The sequence below is a fragment of the Coturnix japonica genome, chromosome 6 (genome assembly GCF_001577835.2).
Source record: "Coturnix japonica isolate 7356 chromosome 6, Coturnix japonica 2.1, whole genome shotgun sequence".
Lineage (NCBI taxonomy): Eukaryota > Metazoa > Chordata > Aves > Galliformes > Phasianidae > Coturnix > Coturnix japonica.
The window spans coordinates 1,019,321-1,043,138 of record NC_029521.1 but is presented as its reverse complement, the minus strand read 5'-3'; the positions used below and the strand labels follow the sequence as shown (position 1 = coordinate 1,043,138).

Sequence of the window (23,818 nt, the reverse complement as noted above, 5' to 3'; positions counted from 1 at the left end):
GCCAATTAATGGAGCAAGATCTGATTTTGGCAGAAAGATAATATTAATAATTTATCTTTCACCATAACATGAAATTTGATGTACAGGGAATATAAAATATAAAGTATTTGATTCTGAACCATTCCAAGGGATTATGAGCAGTCTTTTACTGGGTCAATTAAAGCTGTAGATTTACAGACAACTGCTACTTCAGTTCTGCATGAAACTCCTCAGTCACTGTTTTGCAAATGGCAACAGTATGCACAAATACATGTACGTCTTAGTTTCCTTAATATCAGTAGTGTAAGGCATAATGTGCCTAATCTTCATTTATGTAATAGAGATATAAAGTAGTTGGCTTTTAATAACATGGCCATTTCATTAAACTCAACTGAGCTGTGTCTCATAAAAACATAAAGAGAACCACTGGCTTTCACTTCCAAATATTTGATATTTTCTGGAATGTAGAACCATAAAAATAGTGCTACAAGGTACTGCTGAGTTATGCCAGGTAAGGTCAAAGTTGTTGATAGCAATACATAGCTGAATTTGTAGCAAGAGCTGAATAAATACTTCCACCCAAGCTTCTAGAGAATGAAGAATATTAATACTGAAATGCCTCTACCAAAGCCTCTGACTGTACAATATTTGGTCTTCCTAAAATACCCTCATAATTCTGGGTTAGGTGCTGTAGTCTTTCCCTCTAGGTTTTCCATATCTATTAAGTATCACTTACCATAAGTGACATAGACTCCTTATTCTTGACGCTAACCACTCTCTGGTTAATAGTGATTTAATGCTGTATTTGATACTGCATGCAAAAAAACTGTTTCTGATTTTAATTTGTTTTTTAATGTTGTTTTCTTCTCCTTTGGCGTAAGCCCTTTGAGTTACTTTAGATTGGTCAGCTTGTTATTATGCAGATTCTTACCGGAGCGTATTTTGTTCGCACAATTGGAGATTTGTGTTCTCTTCAATGCTAAATAAGAAAGCCACGGGACAATCCATGTAGGTGGTGATTCGGTTACTGCTTGTCTTCTCTCTTAATTGTGAACATGCTCCCTTACGTGCTTTGAAGGGCATTATGCTGCTGCAAGGGCAGCCTTCACGTGGCATCTTACTCCCAGACGTTTGCTGTTTGTCTCGCAGTGCTTCTCAGAAGAGCAGTGGTGTATGTCTGTTTCCTTACACATGTCAGTTCAGGTCAATTGCTCTTTCCTATTCAAATCCCTCCTTCAGTGTTCTTGAACTTTATTTTCTGTTCTAGTCTATGCTCAATTAACTTTATATAAGAGAAACTCTCTATGATATTATGTACATTTGCTAAGCTAAAGAACATCTGTAAGTAATTGTAAGGCTGGGGCCTTAAATAGCTCCTAGTATTTTTTCTTTTATATTTTACATTTTATAGTATTTTTTTGTCTGTTTTTCTTTTTGCAATCTACATCAAGAATAAAAGAATGATTCCTGGAGCCAGTTTGGATTTTACATGAAAGAGCCCCTGTAGTTTATTTGAACTCAACAGTAGTCGTTCTGCTGTCTTATACCCAGCACTGCTTCTAATTTTCCGACTTCTGAGTAATCATTAACTTAGATATTTGCAGTTGCTTCTTTTACGCTTCTTATTCTAACTCCTTTGCCCCAATAGTTGTCCCTTTCTCCCTTGATTTTCTTCTGTCGTGCCTAAATCCTGTTTGGACAGATGCTCAGTGCAGCATTAACATTGCATGTTTCTCTCAGCTATGTTGTGACTGCTCTCTGTGCAGCATATGCCATGGAACACGTGGAGTCCCAAATGACACTTGTGCCACTGTATTGCGTTACAAGCTTGTCATCCATTTGCAGCTCGCTTTCACACTGCAGAATTTTTTAACATCTATTTCCATTATTTTCAATAGGTAAATCTCTGCTTCACGTTTCTTTTGTTTTTAATAATGTTTACTTCTAGTCAAAGCAAAATGCATTGCACTATTTCATTTCTATCTCTGTACTTTGCCCATTTATTTTTCTCCCTCTTCTAGTCTGACATATTTTGAGTGCTTTCCAGTCTTTGCATTTTTGTAAACTTGATTTTAGTAGTTTGCTATTACTTGTTCCAAATTGTTAATAAAGCTGTAAGATAAGGAAGTTATTAATACCGACTTACGCTAAGCTACCTCAAAACTTCCATCCTCATCTTCGTATGTCATTCTTTGTTGCTACTTAGAAGCTAACATAAATCATGATATTGTTCTTATTTCATGGAATGAGTTAAAGTTTTTGTAGCTAGTTTTCACAATTCTCTGTATGAAACAGAACTGAAATCCACTTATAAGTTTATTGTCATATTTTCATTTCTGTTACCTATTATTTTTGCTTTCAAAAAAGCAAACACATGTTTCAGAATGGTGTGGTCATCATAAGATTTTACTGCCATCATCTTCCTATTATTCTCTAGAGATGTTTTATTTTAATTTATATGGCACACTACATGTGTTACACTAAAACTAGAATAAGCTGTATTCTTCCTTCACAAGACCTCGTATTCTTAAATTCCTGTTAAAGCAGCAACCTACATCAGTGTGCTTCATAGTTCCACAGAGAAAACCAGATCCTTCAGTGAGATGATCAGCCCTTTGCTGTTCCTCCATTTATTTTCTTTAAAGGGCTTATTGTCTCAGGATAGCCCTTTTTGCTATAGTACGGGGAATGAGAGAAAACAGCGTTCTGTGATCTCCCTGCCATGCTCTGAACTTTTACCATGCATCTGCAATCTCTGTGTGGCCCTGTAATGACAAGCTGATTGTTCTGAGTGTTAAAAAGGATGTGTTAAAATTTACATCCAAAAGACTGATTTTTTTCTGTATTGCTTAAGTCTTGATTCGCAGTCCTCTGCTTCATAATGTTGGTATGTTCCAGAGTTCTCCATTGCTGTGGCTGCGGGTTTGTAGATATTCTAACATATCCCCAGTGCTTTCAGTCAATATACCCTTGTACAACCGTGATGCAACTTTTTGATGATGGATAATATCTTAGAATTAAACTCAAATATTTGGCTTAGATATTAGTTTCCCAAAGATACAGAAATGTCAGTTGGATCTCTGGAAGTGTCAGTGAATGAAGTAATTCTTCAAGAGCCCTAACATGCATCAGCATTTTGAAGTACATAATATCTGTATCTACATCTTAAAAAAAGTAAATACTTTATTAAATTATACAGTAGTGCTGCATAAAATGTTAAAGAGTTGTTTAACTTCCTTGTTTCTCAGTTTAAATACTTATGGTTCCTAATGTGCAGTGATACCTTGATGACCAAATCTACTACTTCCAGCCTTCACAGTAGCCTTACAGACTTTGTCATAAACTGATTATTTTCCTATCTAAATGTACATGCATTCTAACAATTCCACCCTACTGTGATGTTTGGAAGCAGGCTCTGCCTTTGGTATAAATAAATGCAGAATATCAGAATAGAATAGAATAAATATCCATGCCTTGATGACTTGCAGTTATTTCACTACAGAGAAGATGAGATCATGCTGGAACGCAGAATATTGCCTTCAATCATTTTGATTGCTGTTCTTGTCCAGGTTCTTATAGTAAATAATTGTTGTGCTTCAGAATAGAGACTTTTGAGTATCCTTAATAATTATGTAGCTATTATAGAAAGACGTTGTATCAGATTTGCTCGCAAGTACTATTTCCAATGCCTTCTTATTTTCCTAATCCTATTTTATGCAATTACTGATTGTATAAATACACAGTTTAAAAAGATGATTAATTTTTCTTAGTTAATGATTCCATATTTCACATGAAATTTTTTTGCAAGGCGACTCCAGTCATAAAGAAGGAAAAGATGTTCCAGGAAGTCCAGTCTGTTCCTTAAGATGTCCGCTGTATAAATCCTATTAATATCTTGCTGTGAATGATAATGAATGACAGCAAATCTCTACATTACAGATAGAGTGCATTTAAAAGACTCCTTGGATAAAATGTAAATATTTGTTTTACTTACTTTTTAAATCGAGTTCTTTTTTTACCCAGTAGAATTGCAGCATAGAAGCGTCCAATTTGTTCAGTTTATTTTTTGGGCCACTCCTTTATTTCATTTGCCTGTATGATTTAATTGTTTATATTGATTTGTTGGTTATTTTTAATTATTTTAATCATTGTGTCTATTAGAAGTCTGCTTTTATAACGTTAAATATTTCTGTATGTTCTTAGCCAGAATTTCCAACATGCCAAATCTATGAATGTGGTACAAGGACAACATATTTGAATTAAATTATGTTGGCTTGAAGTTTAAGAAACAAGTTGTCAGTGAATTGAAATCCATTTCAGTTCAACATTAATCTAAAAGCATTGTTGTCATGTTGTGAGTGGCACTAATTAATTTATTTAATTTCATAGCCGGAACAGCTTTCGTATAGGCAATATAATTTGGGTTGGTAAAGGCGTCACTATCTCAGGGCATGAGAACTGACTACCTTGTTCTCTCTCTTCCATTTCTCTTTGTTAGAAGTTCTGCAGGATTCAAGGCAGGAGTTCACAAGTTTAATTTGTTTGGATGGTGTACCCTGAGCTCCAAAGGAGCTTTTTGGGAAGGTAGAAGGGGCAGGCTCTGGGTTGATGCCCTTTCAGACACTACTGTAAATGTGCTAAAAATAATTGTTTTACACTTCTTATGGGAATCAAATTTGCCTTGAAAAGCAGAGGAAGTGTCTGGGATGTCATATTTAAAATGGACATAACTAGCAGTGGCATGCATTATTTAAACAGGACCTGCTGCATCAGCAACTTATATAATGTAGACGTTCTTGTGCACTATTGTGAGAGAAACATTAAATATTCACTTTCTGCGCTAATGCAAGTTTTCAGCTGTATTTCCTACCAGTTTAGGATAATTTACATCTCTGTTTATTTGGGCATGAGACAAATTTACTGTAGTCCAGTGGTTTGAACACTCAAAGCAGAGTTAGGAAAACTATATTCAAGTTACTTTTCAAGGAGTATGTAATTATGGTGTAGTAGAGCAGCATGAAAACACACATTTTTCAGAAAAACACCTACCTGTGTGACAAATAATGGAGTTTTTCATCAGTTTCATCTCCTAAATGAGGAAGTGCACAGGCTCTCAATCTAATTGATTACGATCAAAGGAGGTAGTAAATCTTGCAAATCTGTGTTAAATGCATGCAACTTTGCTTTATTTGAGCAAATGGATTGTCTGCCTCATTATGCTGATGAGGGTCTTCACGCTTCTGTTTCTGATATTGTCTGGTGTAAGTTTACCATGCCATCTCAGTATGATTTCCCCTGGGGAACTAAGCTCAAGTAAGCATTGGGCGGTCAGATCCTGCATCATTAGTAGTGTTATGAAACTCTGTGGTAGAAATTGGCTTAGAATTTATCAATGGAAACTCAGGAAACCCGAAATCCTGACAGGTACTTTTCAGGAAAAAATCCCTGCAGGTTCTTGAGACAAGTGGATGACATCTTTTATCATTTCACATTCCCAGGTTTTCTGGCCATGCAATTGTTTCCCTTTGGTGTTGAGGAAGTGTGTTTGGACCTGTATATGGCTTTGGGGGCTTAAAAACAATGTCAAAATTTGGAATTTCTCTTAAGTTTTTCCTTGTGTTTTTTTGTTGAAAACACAGTAAATACTGGTAATGATCAGAAGCTTCTCTTGAGTCAGAATTTTCCAAGAAATTGCACTTATGTCTGAAATTCACCTTTTTTTCTTCTGTTTTGTCTTTAGAGGGTGATTGAGCTTCTGATGTATGGTTAGAACTGTAAGACAGCCAACAATATGGCTCTATGAGAAAGAGAAGGTTTAAATTGAAAAGCTTTATTGAAGTAGTTGCTTTCAAATCCTGAACTCCTCTATAACACAGTAAGTTGAGAGCCAAAGAACAAAAAGAAACTAAAAAAAAAGAACACTCAGACTGCCGTTCAATGTCCTTTCCAGAGACCACTAATTTCTGACATACATCCTGCAAGTGCTGACTCTGCAAGTACTTTGCGATAATCAGATCTTAAAGTCGTGTATCTCCTACCAGCTGATGGTTGTTCTCTGACCTTTGGTTCCAGGTCCTGGTAGGAACATGGTACCTATTTCTACTAAGAGTGAAACTCGGGTGGTCTTATCAAATAACTGCAGTACTCATTGTGCTTAACAGTGCTGGAAATTAGTTTCTCAGGCACTGATCTTGATAGGTCAGCTGTCACAAATTGGTATACGTATCTGTAAATGCATCGATCCTATAAATAAAATGCTGTCTGCAATAAGTGGAAGCACAAATTGGCACGCTTCTAAGCAAGTGAAGTGTTCTGAAGCACAAAGATATTAAGAGAAAAAATCCCTAATGTAAAAGGATTTCCTTATGTTCGATCTATCATATTTATCTGCATCATTTGCCTTTTAAAGACTGAAAAAATTGTTTTTCCATACAGAACACCATGAAGTTCTGTGCCGATAGGCTGTGAAATACACTTCTCATCCTTGCATGTACCCCTACTGCATAAAAAGAGAAATCTTAGGTTTTGAATGAAAGGAAAAGACCTATGCTTTTGCTATAGTGGGTTTCCAGTTCCTTTTAAGAATTCTTATTTTTAGTACAGAATGCAAAATGTGGGATATTCACATTGTTTGACCAATCTGATGTGAAGTCAAATACAGTTTATGAAGGGGAAAGGAACAAGAGTCAGTCCACCTGTGCCAAAGTAATCAATTTATTTAATTTTCCATTCTTGAATAAATAGTGATTGTTCATAGACTGCGTAAGCCATTTTTGCTGAAACTTTCCCTGTATATTCTCCATATGTTTATTGTATAGGACAGTCCAAGAAAGCTTCGGTAGTGCAATGTTCTTTAATGATTTGAGAGAGTATTTTTACCACGTGCACTTAAATTGGTCTTTGTTGAACCATACTGATTCTTCGCAGCTGACAGTTTGGTTAATTTTGCTTAGCAGTAGAAAGAGATAAGAAACACATGAGGTCATATTTCAGAGTGAGGATCTGAATTTGGATCTAAGAAATACAATGGCTATAGATATCTACCCATATTGCTGGGTATTCATTGTAACTCCAAACTTACATCACAGGGAGAATTTTCAATCTGAAATCCCTCAGCTTTCAGGAGTGTCATTGGGAAGCTTATTATCAGTCATTTATTCTCCTCTTCTGTCCCTCAGGTCAGATGGGTAAAAGGAGGTATAGCTTTAATTCTTTTCTTACCTGAGTCTCAACTGGAAGATTTAGTGACTACAGAATAATTGTATAATAAATACTAATGAATCTGCCTCTGTGATAGATAGGATGGCTGAGTCATCTCTGATTGTCCTGTTCTTTTCTACTTCCCTGTTTATCAGTTTAGTACAACAAAACAAAAAGAAAACTATACAGATCTCTCCTATCACAATTTATTCGTCGGTTTGACTTTTGAGGCTTTAGGATATGACTGAAGTCATAGAAATAAATCGTGTAGGACATCTAGCTATAGGCATTTTCAGCAAAATAAGTTCCTTCCAAGTAGATTTTGACTTGCTACATGAAAATTAGCTTCTGGCACCAAGAAGGCACATTTCACATATCTTGGACTAAGTTAAATAACTACAGGGCATGCCTTCAGCTAACAGCACTGCCTCCTATGTGAGCACAGTATTGGTGTTTAAGAGTACAACTGGATTTAAGAGTACTATGGATTCTTTTTTAATGTAAAAGGAGTGTCTGATTTCTGCTGCTGCCAAAGACCGTATTCACTTGAATAATGCAAGGGTCACTTAAGATTGACTTTTCTATTGAATGTCTTCCCAGAAAAAGCACTAAAATTGATTTTGAAGTGCTAAGTCTAATTGAAAAATAAAATATTTACGTGTGATGTTCTGTGGAGGTATCTTGAAAATACATATCTTGCATTTGGCAAATGCATATAGTGCTTATAGAGGTTATCAGATATTTGATAATGGGAGCTTGGGATCTTGAGAGGCTGTCATTGTTTTACTGATGAGGTAGAAGTAGGGCAAGAAGAGAAAAAATAGGACTTAATATAGAATTTGAAGACAGCCCAAGATAGGAAGGCATTTTGCCTCCACAGAATCTGTGTCAAGATTTTATAACCACCAATGAGCAAGAAGCAGCAGGAAAGAAGGTTGGTCTTTGATAAGCTCTAGAGCGTGATTTAAAAAGCAGGGGGGATCTGATCTGAGAGGGGAGTATGGGATAGTGAGACTGTAGAGATGATCCTAAGGACTGTCAGGCGATACAAACTTACTAGAGAGAGAAAAGTCATATCATAGTCATCTAGGTGAAGTAATATGACAAGTACTGCAGATAATAAAGCAGTTTTATTACAGACATTGATGAAAATACAGTCTCACAAAGAATTAGTTTCTGTCCTCTAAATCTCACCAATTCTGATTCTGTGTTTAGAAAACTCACTTCTCTGTGTGTTAGTTCTGGATTCGATCAAGCTGCTGTTAAACGTTTATGTAAGCACTGAAGAATTTCTGCCTACCAGTGTTTCAGACTCACTGCACTTTCTTTTTCTAGTTGGCAACGTGGGACTCTGAGAAAGGGCTGAATGGTAGCCTGCAAGAACGACGTCTGGGAAGTGATTTACAAGGACTGACACTGAAAGTGGTGACTGTCTTGGTATGATCCTATTTGAGTTCAGGAAACAAAATGCTCAAAGTAAAAAGGTTGTGACTGAGTATTCTGGGCACTTCCTTCAGTATTTTTTTCCCTATCATTTTCAATTTTGTATTTTTGGATGATCAGTTACGTAAGCAAGGAACATAGATGATGGCCTTATGTTATTTTATGTGAATCTATGCACTGTCAGAGATGTACAGTGTTGGTTTGTTCCCTTGTGCTGTTTTTCTGCATTGAAAATCATACTGCACGCAGAACCAGCACAGCACCCGAGTACTCAGGGCTACACTTAAGATATGCAGTTTTCAACATTTCATGGATTTTTAAGATCAGATGAGCCAATTACAATAATCTAATCTTGGCTTTTGTGCGCTGCAGGGTGTAAAATTTAATTGAGTGTTTCTTCCATCAAGTTCATAACTTTTTGTTGATAAATTGTGTCTTTGAAAAAGACATAAATTATGTGCTTTTGGAACTGATGTTTGTTACTATTCTGAGTGGTAGCAGAGCTCCTATTAGTCGAGTGCTAAATTAAAGACAAATTAAGACGTGAATTCATCCCTACCTAAAATATTGTAGTTTCCAGGTTGAAGAATGTGGTGCCTTTGTGTTTTTTATTTTCTTCCTTTTTTTGAAGCACGGTACAAATAAGTAGTAATGCACAAGATCATTAAAGAAATCGCCCCATCTGTCTTTCTTCAGTCAGGTGATAGGGAAGGTTATGCTATAACATGTATAGGAGGTTGTCAGTGCCTCACCACAAATGCAGACAACTGCAGAGGATATGCAGCCAACAGTCTCAGTTGGAGAGCTGTAATGTTCTTAAGACCCATATGCTTAGTACCTGTTTTCTAGGCAGTTAGTTGAAACATTAGATAGTGAAGAGAGATTCCAGAGAGCAGTTCATCCTGCAGGTGCCAGGAGGGAGTTGAGTTATCCTCTGGGATCTCTGTGTCTTCTCATGATGGGACAGCTGCTGGAGCACTGGTGTCTGGTAGAGATGCCTCTGAGTGTCCCACCTGGCCTATAGCTTTTGCCTCAGGACCTTCTGAGAAGTCTGAAATGTGTGCTAATTTGTCCAGAATTAACCCAGAATGCACCAATTTTGCTAAAATTGCAAACTAAAAAAATTGTTTCAAGTATCAGCTGAGACAGTGTTTTGTTCTCAGGAAGAACCTTTTGTGATGGTGGCGGAGAACATACTTGGGCAACCAAAACGTTACAAAGGATTTTCCATTGACGTCCTGGATGCACTGGCCAAGAATCTGGGCTTCAAATATGAGATATATCAAGTTCCTGATGGGAAATATGGACACCAGCTTCAGAATGGCTCCTGGAATGGCATGATTGGAGAACTTATTAACAAGGTGTGTAGAAAAGGAACTATATTTGGGGGAAAGATAGGAAAAAACAACAACTCTTCTGCGTAGGATGTCAAGACTCTACAGTGTAAAGGGGTTGTTGAAATTCTTTCCTTCCTCCACTGCAAATTACAGGAGATGGAATTGGGATTGAAGAGCTATTACAGAACACTTCAGGGTTTTGGGTGGTTTGACTATGGTCTAAACTATGCATTTTGAAACTATGGTAACTGTGGAGTCTGTTGTTCCTATTTGCCCCCCACTGTTACCAGTGTACTTTAAATCAGTGTAATTCTGTTTATAGAGATGCCAGTATAAAAAGAAAGGGAATGTCTGTGTGTGTGAATGAGTGCAGAAATATGTATTCTTAACATATGAATTAACTTTTTTTTTGTCATTATGTATTTGCAACATTGCTTGTAAGTATGACTTCCTTTGTGTCACTTCATGGCAGTATGTTTCATAATGACCAACTGTTTGACTCCAAAGCAGGAAAAGTTTCCCACATAATATATGCTGTAAATAATTTTTTTCAAGGACTAAAATGCTGAACTGAGCTTAGGATTATTCATTTATTTAAAATAAAGGAGGAAATATTTTCTTACTTAATTCAAGTCTTGCAAATCAGGAATAAATGAACTAAACTTCACTGAAGTAAGTGGAGAAGTCCATAGGTTAGAATCTCCAGGAGGGCAAAATTAGAATGTATTTTGTTCGTGCTCTCATTATCTGACACATGACAAATGCTAAGCCAGAAAAAGAATCAAAGGAGTTAATATTTATGTTACTGCCCTTTGTAGAAAAGGTTACACTTCTGCAGTAGAGTTATTACTGGGAGGAAAAGCTTTCTTGTTATCTAGTAAGTAGGCATCTTGGTGTCTGGTAAGTAGTTGTTTAGGAAGAAATAGAGGCAATTAAAGCACTATTAAATGTGTGTATGATAATGGAATATTCTTGGTGGTAGCTAGGAAAAGTAAAGGATTTTTGTCTTATTTTGCATTGACATAAGCTGTTTGACTTTCAGTCTAATAAGAAATCTTGTGAAAATGCTTCGGAAAAGAAAAGTGTGTTTTATTTTTTGTAGGGAACTGTTTTGATTAAGATGAGAAAATAGGCAAAAACCAACTGCAGCTCTTAAAAGCTTTGGGGATCTTATTTATTAAACTCTTCTGTTTCATTGAGTTTGCATAATCTTAAAGGTCCTTCGATATATAAATCCTGCTCATTTAAAATATTGAGCTCAAAGCAGGAACTGTGTTGCTTTTGGGGCATTCTTACAGCTATTAATTTTTTGCAGGCACTTTATTCACTGTAAAAAAACAACAGTATCTTCCCCCCCAGATGTCATATGAAATCCCTTCATGAATATGGGAAGTTGCCAACTCTACAGGGGAACAATGAACGTTAGCTCTTCTCAACTTGCTACCAAGTGCACAAGCTAAATAAATTTTGCATGGAGTGCTTTGGCAATTTACATTTTGCTCTTCTGCTTTAAACCAATGCAGTTAACTTTTGAGTGGTGAAACTGATTTATTTCAATTCATCTTAACCTGTTAAGTTTTAGAAGTGCATGGAGCCACTTGTTTTTTGGAAATGCTCATGCTAGCAGAACTCATGCTTGCTGCAGGATATCTGACCTGTTGCCTTTGTCTCACAGAGAGCAGATCTAGCAATTTCAGCCATCACTATAACACCTGAACGAGAGAGCGTTGTGGACTTCAGCAAGCGGTACATGGACTATTCAGTGGGGATCTTGATCAAGAAGCCTGAAGAGAAAATCAACATCTTCTCTCTCTTTGCTCCGTTTGACTTTGCGGTGTGGGCTTGCATTGCTGCTGCCATCCCTATAGTTGGAGTCTTGATATTTGTCTTGAACCGGATCCAGGCGGTCAGGGCACAGAATGCCTCCCAGCCAAGCCCTTCTGCCTCCTCCACCCTGCACAGTGCCATCTGGGTTGTGTACGGAGCTTTTGTTCAGCAAGGTATTCAGTCTGTTACAAGCAACACTCATTGACACTCCACAGTGTTCTACCTTGGTTAGAGCATTTCATGACATGTTAGTCTTGACCAGAACACTCTCAAGATGAAAGAGAAGCTTTATATGAGGAGGTAATATGTTTTGTTAGCCCAGATAATGGAAAAATAAGTAAGCTTTAGGGGGGTAAGTTCTAATTCTCTGTTTCTCAGAAAGTCTGATAAAACCTCTCCCAACAGACTTTTCCACTCTGTGAAAAGGATTATTTGGTAAATAAACCGCAGAGCTGCTTGCTGTGACATTACAATGCCACTCAGAAACCAGAAGCTTTCCTAATAATTGAAATCCGATTTTAGAAATGTATATGTTTTTGAACTCATGTGAGACGGTTTATCTTTCTGTCATTTAAAACCAATAGAAAGATGTTCTGAACACTCTAATGATTTAATTTCTGCATATTAGTAGTACTTCACTGTAAAACTTGACTTATTTAGAATATTCTCCAGGTTCTCTAGGTTTGATCCTGAATTATGCCTGAGGGAGACATTTTGAAATACAATTTTCTAGGAGAGCATCCAGGGCAGGAGGTTGACTGTCAGTCTTAGTGGAAATAGCACTTATCTCAGAAAAAGGGTGGTCTGAAAGCACAGATGCAGAGGTTACTCCAACAAAGTTGAACATGGTGGGTCACACAGGGTAGAAGCTCTTGATGAACCTTTATTTTCCTTGTTTGCTTTCAGGGGGTGAATCTACTGTCAATTCTGTGGCTATGCGCATTGTGATGGGAAGCTGGTGGCTCTTCACCCTTATCGTGTGCTCATCCTACACAGCCAACTTAGCAGCGTTTCTCACAGTATCAAGGATGGATAATCCTATAAGGTAAGAGCCTTTTCTTAACATGAAGCTGGAAACCTGGATTTCACAGAAATACATTATCCATTTGAGCACTCATTCTTGCAAGAAGGAGATAGCTCTCTAATAAAATAATAACTCTTCTTATTTTCAGTGGCTGCTTCTCTCTTCTACCCTCTCTGTTCTCCATTGACTCCTACAACCTCCAAGTAGTTTTGTTAGGTGAATGCAAGGGGCAGTGGCATTTTAATTCTGTATTTTTCAAGAAGAAAGTATTTCACATTTATTTGCATTTTTTTTAACTGGAGGTCTTAATGCTTCATCTGTCTATTTTTCTTCTTTTTTTTCAGAAAAAAAACCTACTAACTCTAGGGAACTATATATCATTTCACTTCTCACCTTCAGTGTATAATTTTATGTTCTTAATACTTTGATATACATAGTTCTTTATGCCATTATTTGCATGTAATATAATGTAGGAGGACTTCTAAAATATAAATGGCCCTGTTCAGTGGCATTATTTTCAGAAGAGGCTCCTTCTCACAGAAAAAAAGATAACCAAATCTGACTCTAGGATAATAGATGTAATATAGCAGTTGTTATATTAAATTTATATATAATTCTCTGTATTTGTGTTGGCAATATTAGGATGATAAATTACAGCCTCTGTAACAAACCCAATTTATCTTGCCCCTTGACTTCTTTCCCCCGCCATCTGCCTACTAATCCTGTGAGAATATTCTCAGTAAGCAAGGCCTCTGAGCAGCTCCTCGGAGCTGCTGGCTGTATATTGGCAATTTTTATGTTTGTTTGTTTGTTTTTCATTAAAAATGTAACAGTTAAACAAAATTTCCCTTTTTTCTTTCAACGTGGACAAAATTTTCAGCTTCACGCTGACATGAAGCACTGAGAGGGCCATTTATTGTCCTCTTCCACTGCTGACAGGATTTGAGTCTGGTATCTCATGTTTGATCTGACAGCAACAGAGAGGCGAGGTGTCTAGAAGGCAGGCATTGCAACACAGGCTCTCTTAGAAAAAGCTGATGCAAAGATTGTAGGTGCTTCTGATTGACACAGTTACTATGTCAATCTCATTTGTGGTTCCACTGGAAAAACTGGGACTGGAGTATTCATGCATAGCACCTAAACAGTAAGTTGTGCTGTTGGCACTTGAATGAGAATAGCTCTTTAAAAAGCTTTTGCCTCGTTATCCTGCATGGGATACTGTTCTCACAAGTTTCACGTTATGTCCGATTTAACTTGCCATTGCAAACATGCAAAAACTGTAACACTTCGCGTGGATATACTGTTGTAATAATAACATGAACAACTCAAAATCACAAGAGTTTTGTTTTAAAATGAGTTTTCTGTTATATTGGCCAGAATGAGTGGATTTAAGGAGTAAACCAAACAATCTAAGCATGTAATTTCTGGAAATAACAGAAGAAACTAAAGAGAATAAAACTACTACTGCAGAGTATCGTTGTTGTAAGACCTCATCCTATGAGGATGGAGAACTAAGGTTAAGCCCAGTGAAGAAATTTCTCTTGTAACCCAGAACAGAAATAGTTCTTTGGAAAACTTGAACAGTGACCTTCCAAATGATTTCTGTAAGTTCTGTTTCCTTCATGATAGAAGAAATTGTCTGTTGGGTTTACTCAGCACCTGCCAAAAGGCAGCGAATTTCAGAGCAGGAAAAATATGGGATAAAATGCAGTGGAGAATCTAAAAACAACAACAACAATAAAAACCAAATGTATTTATGAGCTTAAATGCAAATCGTTAGATGAGGCATCTGAGGCTGATCTATTACAACATCTATAAGGGATTTTGATTCTCTTCTTATTAAAATTATTAAGAGTTTTGGGCAGGTGAGGGAGCAATGATTTGGGTAAAGGAGCTGCTCAGTTTTGTCTTGGGACTTCAGAGTCCACTCTGCCCTCTCATTCATTAGATCGCCACTGAAGAACTATGGTTATGTGCCTTTCTATACCCAGTGGTGGCTTCTACTTCTTAGTATCACATCCACTTGTACAAGGAGAGGATAGAGAAAGTAGGAAACCCTATACTGTGATCTGCAAACACCAGTAGATTCGTTCATGTGCCAACTCAGAAATGTTTACTGTTATTTAAATTCCCTTAAGGTTCACTGCTTGTGCTCCAGCTGCTTGGCCATAAGGGCAGGGGTTTCTATAGATGTTCCAGCCATAGTGTGGATTATTCTTACTGTCTGGAGTGTTTTAATTGATCACAGATGCTTTGGCTTATGCACCCAAATCCTTTGTCAGGTAATCTTCAATGGTAGCTATCAGAAAACTCTTAGGTTTAATGACTGGTTGCCAAAACTTAAGGGATTTGTTTGTCTTGTATTAGGCTATTTCACAGTTGTTTCAGAATTTCCCAGAGATCCTGCTGCTCTGAAGATTTGGCCTAAACCCTTTAAAAAAGGTTGTCTGGGTGTTGAGCATCAATACACCGATCCACTTCTAAGCTACAATGAAGATATTTCATGTCACCTGTCTTCAGGAGAAACATCTTTCATAGTTGTAGAGTCAGGTTTAAAACAAATATGTTTCTCAAGAAAGGAAGTTATTACCTTACATGAATGCATCATTCCCTGGTCTGTCAGCTCACAGCACGACCTAACTTCAGCATAGTATGATGTTGAGTATTTCTACATTTCTGTATTTGCCACTGGGCTAGCCTGCATTAGGTCTTTCATGGAGCCAGAAAGGAATGCTTATTTGAGATCCATTTGCTCCCACCCAAAGAGGCACAATAAGTTATAGTTGAAAATTTGCTCACCAGCTGAGAAGTGCCAAATCCATCTGTGTGTACTTCCATTGTTAAGAAACCAACCCCGTCCTCTCAATAAGTGTGTTCTGTTACCTTTCCCTCTGTAGGAAAGTCCTCTGGTGTTTATTATTGCTGTTGCTAAATTGCTGGCAGGCGAGAAAATAGTACATTGGTGCTGCAGAAGCTGAAACATAGTTAAGATTTTCACTACAAGCCTGATTTTCTTCCCACCCCCCCCTTCAAAATACCTACTAAAAGCGTTTTCAGCATCAATTTTTACATGTGCAGTCTGCATCTAACAGAATAGGCGTATGTTTGATTGAATAGCTAGGTGTCAATCAACCCAGTGATACTTAACTCCACAATTTTTACTACAAAACAAGCGTGGCATAGAAATCATACATGACATTTAATAGAAAGGGCTTGGCAAGACGTTTGCTGAAGTTGAACTGTTGGAAGGCAGATTTTTAATATTAGCATGTCAGATGAAAGCCTGCTGATAATGAAATAATGCTGGGGGGAGAAAAGAATTGGTATTAGTAATTCTCAAAGGCTTTCCTACCTTGCTAAGAGTTTGAGCAGCTGCCTGTGGTTCACAGAAGGATGCAATACCCAGAGAAGGAAGCATGGAAGAAAGCAGCTCTGAAGCGCTGCCTGCATTTCTTTACTTCGACCATTCATGCCCTTCTCATCTTCTCTTTGTTTGTCTGTTCCAAATCTCACACCAAGGGGTCCAAGGCAGTAAAGTGGTCACCTACAGTGGAGCTCGGCTCACCATCTGAGAAGTGCCAAATCCATCTGTGTGTACTTCCATTGTTAAGAAACCAACCCTGTCTTCTTTCTAGTGGACTGCAGGGCTGCAACCTACATTCTAACTTGTGAATGAGTAGTTAATAATTATTTCTTTTTTCAGGTCTTATTTTAAACCCCAATGATTTATGTGTATTCTAATATCTGTGATATGACCCATGTGTGGCTGAGGAGTCTTCCTATGGATCAGTCTGCCAAATGAGGGCTAGACTATTACATGAGAGTTTGTTCTTTCTTTTGTCATATTACATTATTGAGCAGCCCTTGGATCTGCCGTCTGACCTTCCATTTGTAATTATGAGTTTAATTAGCAGTGACTTAACTTCCAGCTTCATTTCTTGTTAACAAGCAGACTACATGCTGTTCAGTAGTGCAAAGATATTCTTTAACCTGGGTCTAGGAGAGCTTGTCTGATAAGAAGTAAGAATTGTGCAAGAAAAAACAGAATATAAAAGTTAGGCTATTTACAAATTCAAGAGTTGAAGATTTTATCATATTGATCCTTAATATTTGTGCATTCCGTGAATGCTCTGAGATACACCTGCTTTTATATTTACATTTATTTCATTATTTGGGGTTTCCTTCCTTGTGTTTCAGCCCACAAATTTCACCTGTTTTGGTGACAGCTGAAGATTTACTGCAGCTTAGTCAGGGTGATAAGTCAGGCACTTGGAAGACTTGGGTTTAAATCCATTTTCTACCACAGGCTTTGTTTAATCTTGGCAAGCTGAGCCTCCTCTCTGTCTCAGTTCCCTCTCTGTGTAACAGAGTAACTTATTTCATATCTTACATGGCATATTGTCACTTCAGCTGCTTTAAAGATGTTGGCTGGAAATGGCTATATTATAATAACTCCATAGGAATCAAAAAAGATAGCTGTTCTGGATTGCATACCAAACAGAAGCAATCTCAAAATATTTTAAAAGAAAATTTGGAAAGTATTCTGAAGATGCCAGCTAGAAGGAATTGAACAAAGGTTTCATCTGCTGTATTGAAGTGGATTTGATAATGCTGGTAGCAAGAAGCTCACATGAATCTCTTTATTTGCAATGATTTTGCCCTGAAATTTCTTGCTTGAAAGCAGCCATTCTGTTTTTAATATTGCACTTGGCTTTCTAAATATTTCATTGGTTGTTCTTTGTTAGTTTTCTTATGTTTAGTTTGTACTGTGTTTTATCTGTGCAGCACCTCGGGCACATTGACAGGAGGCATGTATGAATAAGCGTGATAAAAAATAATTATCATGATTATTATTTGAGGCCTGCGAGCAAAAGCTTCAATCATTAAATAACTAGATTAAGTTCATCCATAAAAAGACAAAGGCTACAAAAAGAGAGCGAGCAGGCACAAAAACCTCAAAATACACTTTAATTTCTAGAATATTCCCTTCTCAGAGCACATGGGAGAAATGCTAAGGGAAATACTCTGCAACTTGTGCAAAGGGGCTGCAGCACTCAGGGCCAGAACTTGCCTCCAGGCACAGTTTGGAGCAAGACACAGTGTTAGGGCCAGTGCTGAATCCCCACTGTGTATCATTTCATTTCCATTCTGTTGATGGTGTGGCCCAGTGGGTGCTTCAGGGAAACTCAGTTCGTGACAAAGCCTGAGTTTTTTATAAAGCTTTCTGAATGTTGTCATATGCCATTCAAATGTGGTTTAAAATGGATCCTAATTACTCCTGTATTTGGGCAAGCAGGCAAGCATGGAAGTGCAAATATTTCCCAAGGGCCTATTTTTCTGGGGAATATGAGAACACAGAGCTGAAAATTAGGCTTGCATTCCACCACTCTAGTTGCCACTACAAATAAGAGGCATATGTTGGAGTTGAATAGAAAACCAATGGCCTTGTGTTCCACACCCTTTCCAGTTCTGCCTTTACAACACCTGTATTATAGCATCTCTTCATTTGTTACTGGGAAGTTCTGTGGCTTAAGTGGGCTGGGGCATTAACATTCATAGAGTTCAGAGCAGTAAATGATTTGGGCCATCTTATCTTCTCAGCTCAGATTGAGTTGTCTTTGAAATCAGATTTTCTTACATTAATGTCAGTTATTCACTGCGTAGAGTGGTTGTGTGCTGCCTGCATACATGACATTGGCCTCTGGCTTCATCCTCCATTGTTACAGTATGTGGTTTCTGATACTTGTGGCTTCTTTGGTTGTTGTTTTTTGTTTTGGTTTGTTTTTTTTTCCTATTTGGCTCCTAAGGGATAAACAATAGAAAAATAGAGAAACAGAAGAATTTTTCCCAATACAGTATTTGTATTTGTATTGTTTTTTCTCTCAAGAAGCTGATAAAATGTCTTTTATCTTTTAACTGATAATAGAATCTAATATAGCAGGATATTATGGAAGAAAAGAATGATTATGACAACAATTCAGACCGAGATGGCCTTAGAGCTCCAAATATCTCCTAGTTGTGCAGACTACCTCACTCCATCACTTGAATGGACAAAAACAATAAGGAGAAAAGCCTCACAGTGAATACTGATTTGCAAATGCAGCTTTATTGAGGAAGAAGTGCTAAGGCAGGCTGACCACTCTGCTTGTGTGTATGTGTGTTTTAGGCTTGCAAGAATACAGATAGGTTTTCCCCACTCTATCAGGTGGCTGTATATTGATCTCCAGTTGATCCATCTTTCATGTTACTATAGCATTCCATGTGTCTGCCTACTGGCTTTATTTACTTTTCTTTCGGACAGAAAACTATTGTTACGTGTCCCTACAGTATATGTCTTTCTCAGAAGAATGTTTTAACAAGGAGCCTTAAGTGAGAAGCCAGGTGGAACCAGGATTAAAAAAATAAGTATCTTCATGATGGTTACTAGTGAAGAAGCTCCCTGGAAAAAAGACAATCAAACAAAAAAGCCCTGTGAGATGATTTGCATTTTGTACCTTCTATCTGTACTGGTAACTGTCATTAGTGTAGCAGCAGGTCCTAATGTAAAAGTAATACAGGATGTTCTGTGAAGAGGTAAGATAGTGCCTGTTTTTTCATAGGCTTCCAGATCCCATGGAGTCAGATGCAAAGCAGCTCTGCAGCCAGAACAAGCAAGTTAGCTCCATATGCAAAGCTGCCAATAATTAGCAAGCGTGTTATCACAGTCAAGTTATGTCCTGTACTCTGCTTCCCATAAAACAATTGCATAAAATGAAATACTAGATCTACCCAATTTGTAAGAAGGGAAAGATGTAATTATTTTACTTGCTGTCAGCTCAGACAAGGACATAGATGAGCTTCCAGCCTTGGTAATCTACTGCATATTTTGGCCAGAAAAAAGTCTTCTTATATAATTCTTTACCATCTCCATACAAGTGGTGGTTCTGTCATTCTTGTACCACACTCATTTTCCCACCCGCTATTCACTACCATATATTCAGCATCAGCAGGATAACTTTGAATCCAAAGGCTTGCACCAAGGCATCTCTTGTTTTATATTAAATTGGATGGATAGAGAAGGATAAGAATGGAAGTCTCCAGTAGGAGTACAGGAACAACTCTTGTCCAGCTGACTTCCAGGAGTAGTGGTTTGTTGTTACAACAGACCTGTGTCACCAAGCGCTGCCAGTCACGTGTCCAGTTGGATAATCTGACTTTCACATTGCAAGGTTTGAATTAATAGCCTGCAATAAAAGTAATGGTCATCTCTCCTATAGCTAAAAGCCCAGTTCATACAATCACTTCAAATAGCTGATCTCATGGAGTAAGGTTCAGAAGCCTTTCCTTCTGTGATTAAAATGGAACCTGTTATTGGGAATACAGTGAGGGCAAGGAGATCTACCAGAGAAGCTTCACAATGCAGACAACCTGCACAGCAGTACCACAATCCTGCTGTACCTCTTTTCTTGCCACGGCCTTGCTCAACATGCTCTCGTAGCATCTGTTTTTCAGCATTAAGTATTACTGTTCACAGATCACCTTAACTGGCAGCTTTGCTGCCTGTGCTGAAGGTTGTAAGATTACAGTTTCAGTTTTGGTGAACTTAATGCAGCGTCATCTATTTCATGCTGTGGTGATGAAATCAGTCATAAACGAAGAAAGAAAACTTTGTTTGGGCTAAATTGTGATATAAGCATGTATCTGCTCTGTTGTGGATGTAGGAACTTCAGACAAGGGATGAAGCAAACAACCGTGCAGTAACATTTTAAATCATAGAAGCTATAGGTTTGTTAGTTTTGTAAAGGGGATTTTTTGAGTTTCTGATTTGTTTTTCCATGCAAGCAAGTGTTGCAGTCAATTGACTTACATGGTCATATTTTATAGTGAAACTTAGATAAAGTGTTGCCTCCGGCCACAAGGTGGGAAACTGTAAACTTACCATTTAAATTCCTGATATTTTAGAAACCAACCAACCAAGTGAAAAGAGCCTGCAACAAAATACACATTTAATATATCCAGGTTATGGCTTTTGAGGGGAAAAGTGTTGTGAGTTCTTATTTTCCTTTGAATCTAAGATGTTATCTTCATCAGCATGAGTATTTCCCTGCTAATTCTTAGTATTATTTTTTATTATGATGTTGTGAAAGATCTTCTAGAAGGAAAGAAGAGGTTTTTTGGAGATAACACTGCATATTGGATACGTTCTTCCCAATTCCTAGGCTTTATTAAGCAATGTCGTCTTCTGCACGTGTGCTCCCAGACGATGTGATACAGGAGTGTTTACTGTATCATCCTCCTGATGAGGGAGAAAATGGTGCTGCCTTAGAAAAGTTGTTTTAATGCAGCTGCCAAAATTGCATTAAAAGAAATGTAATCACATGCACTGAAGCTGTTTGCCTTCTGAACCATTAAAACCAGCCTAGGAGAAAAAGACACTGATTTAATTCGGTTTATTTATGAATAGTCATATCTTAAAGGAATAGAAAACTGTTGGTCAGAATGGGGTGGTTGTTAACTACTGTGTTTCTTTTATGTGGCAGTAATGCAATTTGCAAGCTAATATTTCAAGGAATTAAATTAGGATACCTAATAAACTAATGAATTTCAGTATGGAACACAGCTAGTTTGCTTTGATGCAGTGCTGTCAGTGTATCCAGTATGGGATATGGTATTCAGGTGAGACTCAGGTTTAGGGTAAGGAGAGGTGGGAGAAACGGGAAGATCTCCCTTTCTCTTTACTTGATTGTACATCAGGATGAGGGGGAGAAATACACCTCATATCAAGCACTTGCCTTTTGGGTCCTCTAAGAAACAAGCGAGTGGGCTTCTAGGCTTGAGAATATGCCTATGTAATGCATGCACTTTAGACATCAGTAATAATTGCTGAATCTTGTATGTGCTTCTGGTATTAATGAAGAGCCCTATGTTTTGATTTCCCAAGCATACCCATGTTCTGGCAATCAAGATGCCTCTTCAGAGCCTTTCTGTTTTCTTCTTTCTGTCAACATCGATAGCTTCTGCTGTATTCCCTGTGGTTAAGGGAAGGGTGTGAAGCTGTTTCCCAGCATCACTTTGTACCTCCGAGAAATCTGAGCAGTGTGAATCCATCCAGTCACTCCACTGCAGCTGTGAGGCTGCTGGCACTGGTACAGGCGGTAGCCTGGAGCTCTCTCTAGAGAAACCCTTGTCCTGCATAGTGAGACAGCTCTTGATAAATCAAAAATTAATAAAAAGCTGAGCAGGACCTTACCATACTCTGGGATTTCCTGGCTTTTAGTGGAACTGCTCATAGTATAATGATATCCTAACAGTCATGGTTTGAAGTAGCATTTGTCCTGAGTAGGAGCTTTGCAAGCTAGCACCAAGATGCCAAGCTCAGCCATTCCACACTTTGTTTAATTAAAAAGATACTCTTTATCATCTGAGTGCAAAGCAGCATGGCAGTGGTATCAGTACCTGTAACACCACTTGTGAAGGAAGAAAGCAATTTCTTCCCTCTCAGTCTTCATCGTTAATCTTCATTAGGATTTTTAGCTTCCAAATGTGATTGATAGAAGACGTCAGCATAGCGAACAGTTTAAAGCGCATCTGCATAAACAACAGAGGTAGTTTGTTATTTTCATTACAGGTAGAAGCGTATGTCAGTTGCCAGATGTGTTTGATTCTGACAATATGATTTTCATGCCAACTTTATGATATGTTTGATTTAGGAGAAGTGACTAAAACCTGCTGTTGGGACTGAGTTGCTGTTAAACACCAGCTGCAGCTTTTATTTTAATTAATATTGTGAGGAGTAGAATACCTCGCTTTAATTAACACATTAACCATTGGAGAAAGGTCATCGTGGCCAATCGGCTTAAAATTAGGATAAGAAAACATTCAAAAGTAGTCCAAGTGATTTATTTATTTCTTCAAAATATGCTACAACCTCTTGAGATGTTTTCAGCTTCTCTGTTTTCTTCTTTCAATCATTAACTTGCAGATTCTTTTGCTAAACTTTGATGGGTAATATCTCAAACATATTCATTAATTAGAAGTATGGAAAAACAGGATAGTGAAAAGAAAGACAGTGGTGTCAGAAAGTATAGCACATGCAGAAAGAAAAGATTTATTACACACAATAAACCCAAAAAGTTCCTTAGTTAATGGAATAATCAGCAATCTGTGACAGGATAGATAAGAGGAGGGTTGGAGATAGAATGAGAAATGCTGGTCTTGTGATTGAGATGTTCTGCTAATTCTGTGCCGTTTAACAGATTTCTCTATGTGCAGTGCTTGTGCAGGGCCAGTGTCAGCTCCAAGCAAAATAACTGCTATGATCCAGTGGCAAGTCAAGTCGTACTTGTGCAGATCACTGCAGATGACTGGAGCTGCTGAGGTGGTCCTGCGGGCGTTGTTTAGAAATAGCAGTGAGGAGGAAAAAAACAGATCTAACTCTGTTTACAGGAGAACCTGCTTTACTGATTATGATGATGAGGTTGATTTGTGGATCCAAGGTTGAGTCTCACAGAAAAAATCATCAAGTTGTTTGTTTGTTTAATGGCTATGCTTCCTAAATGAACCACTGAAACATATTAACAAGTTCTGTGAGCAGTGGGACACAGACTAGATATATGGATTTTTGTCCTCCATTTCCTATGCTTCAGCAAAAATACTTTTTATTCTGAATTACTGAATAATTAGTGAATTATTCTGAGAGCAGTAAAGCTGCATATTACTCTCTTAGAAACTAAGCAAAGCCTGTAAATGCTTTGCCTATGCAGTATTTGTAGGTAATAATTAATTACCATTAAAATCATAAATGTGGCAGTGTATCATCTAATAATAGCTTTACTGTGGCTTTACATTTCATGAGTGTTTATACATGCTATTTGTTCCATTCTTTTAGGAATTAATCATGCAGTAGTTGTGCAGGAGCAGAATCCCAGAGAAAGCATTGAAATCATTTCTGTGTTGTGATTTGAGAAGAGTTTAGTTTTCTTACTGAGTAGAAATATTTAGTTTATTCTTCTTATTTAGTAAGTTTTTT

At 37.6% G+C, this 23,818-nt stretch overlaps 1 protein-coding gene across 4 annotated transcripts in view; it reads left to right on the top strand.

The window, feature by feature from the left end:
• Positions 1-23,818, top strand: part of GRID1 (glutamate ionotropic receptor delta type subunit 1) — a 484,592-nt gene that overhangs the window by 422,180 nt on the left and 38,594 nt on the right. For all 4 annotated transcript variants that reach the window (XR_004307682.1, XM_032445260.1, XM_032445261.1 and 1 more), the window contains 4 exons: positions 8,515-8,616; positions 9,786-9,983; positions 11,635-11,959; positions 12,693-12,831. Coding sequence is in view for 3 of the 4 variants with exons in the window: in XM_032445260.1 (XP_032301151.1) it covers positions 8,515-8,616; positions 9,786-9,983; positions 11,635-11,959; positions 12,693-12,831 (764 nt within the window). In the remaining variant the exon portion in view is untranslated. The remainder of the gene's footprint in view (positions 1-8,514; positions 8,617-9,785; positions 9,984-11,634; positions 11,960-12,692; positions 12,832-23,818) is intronic.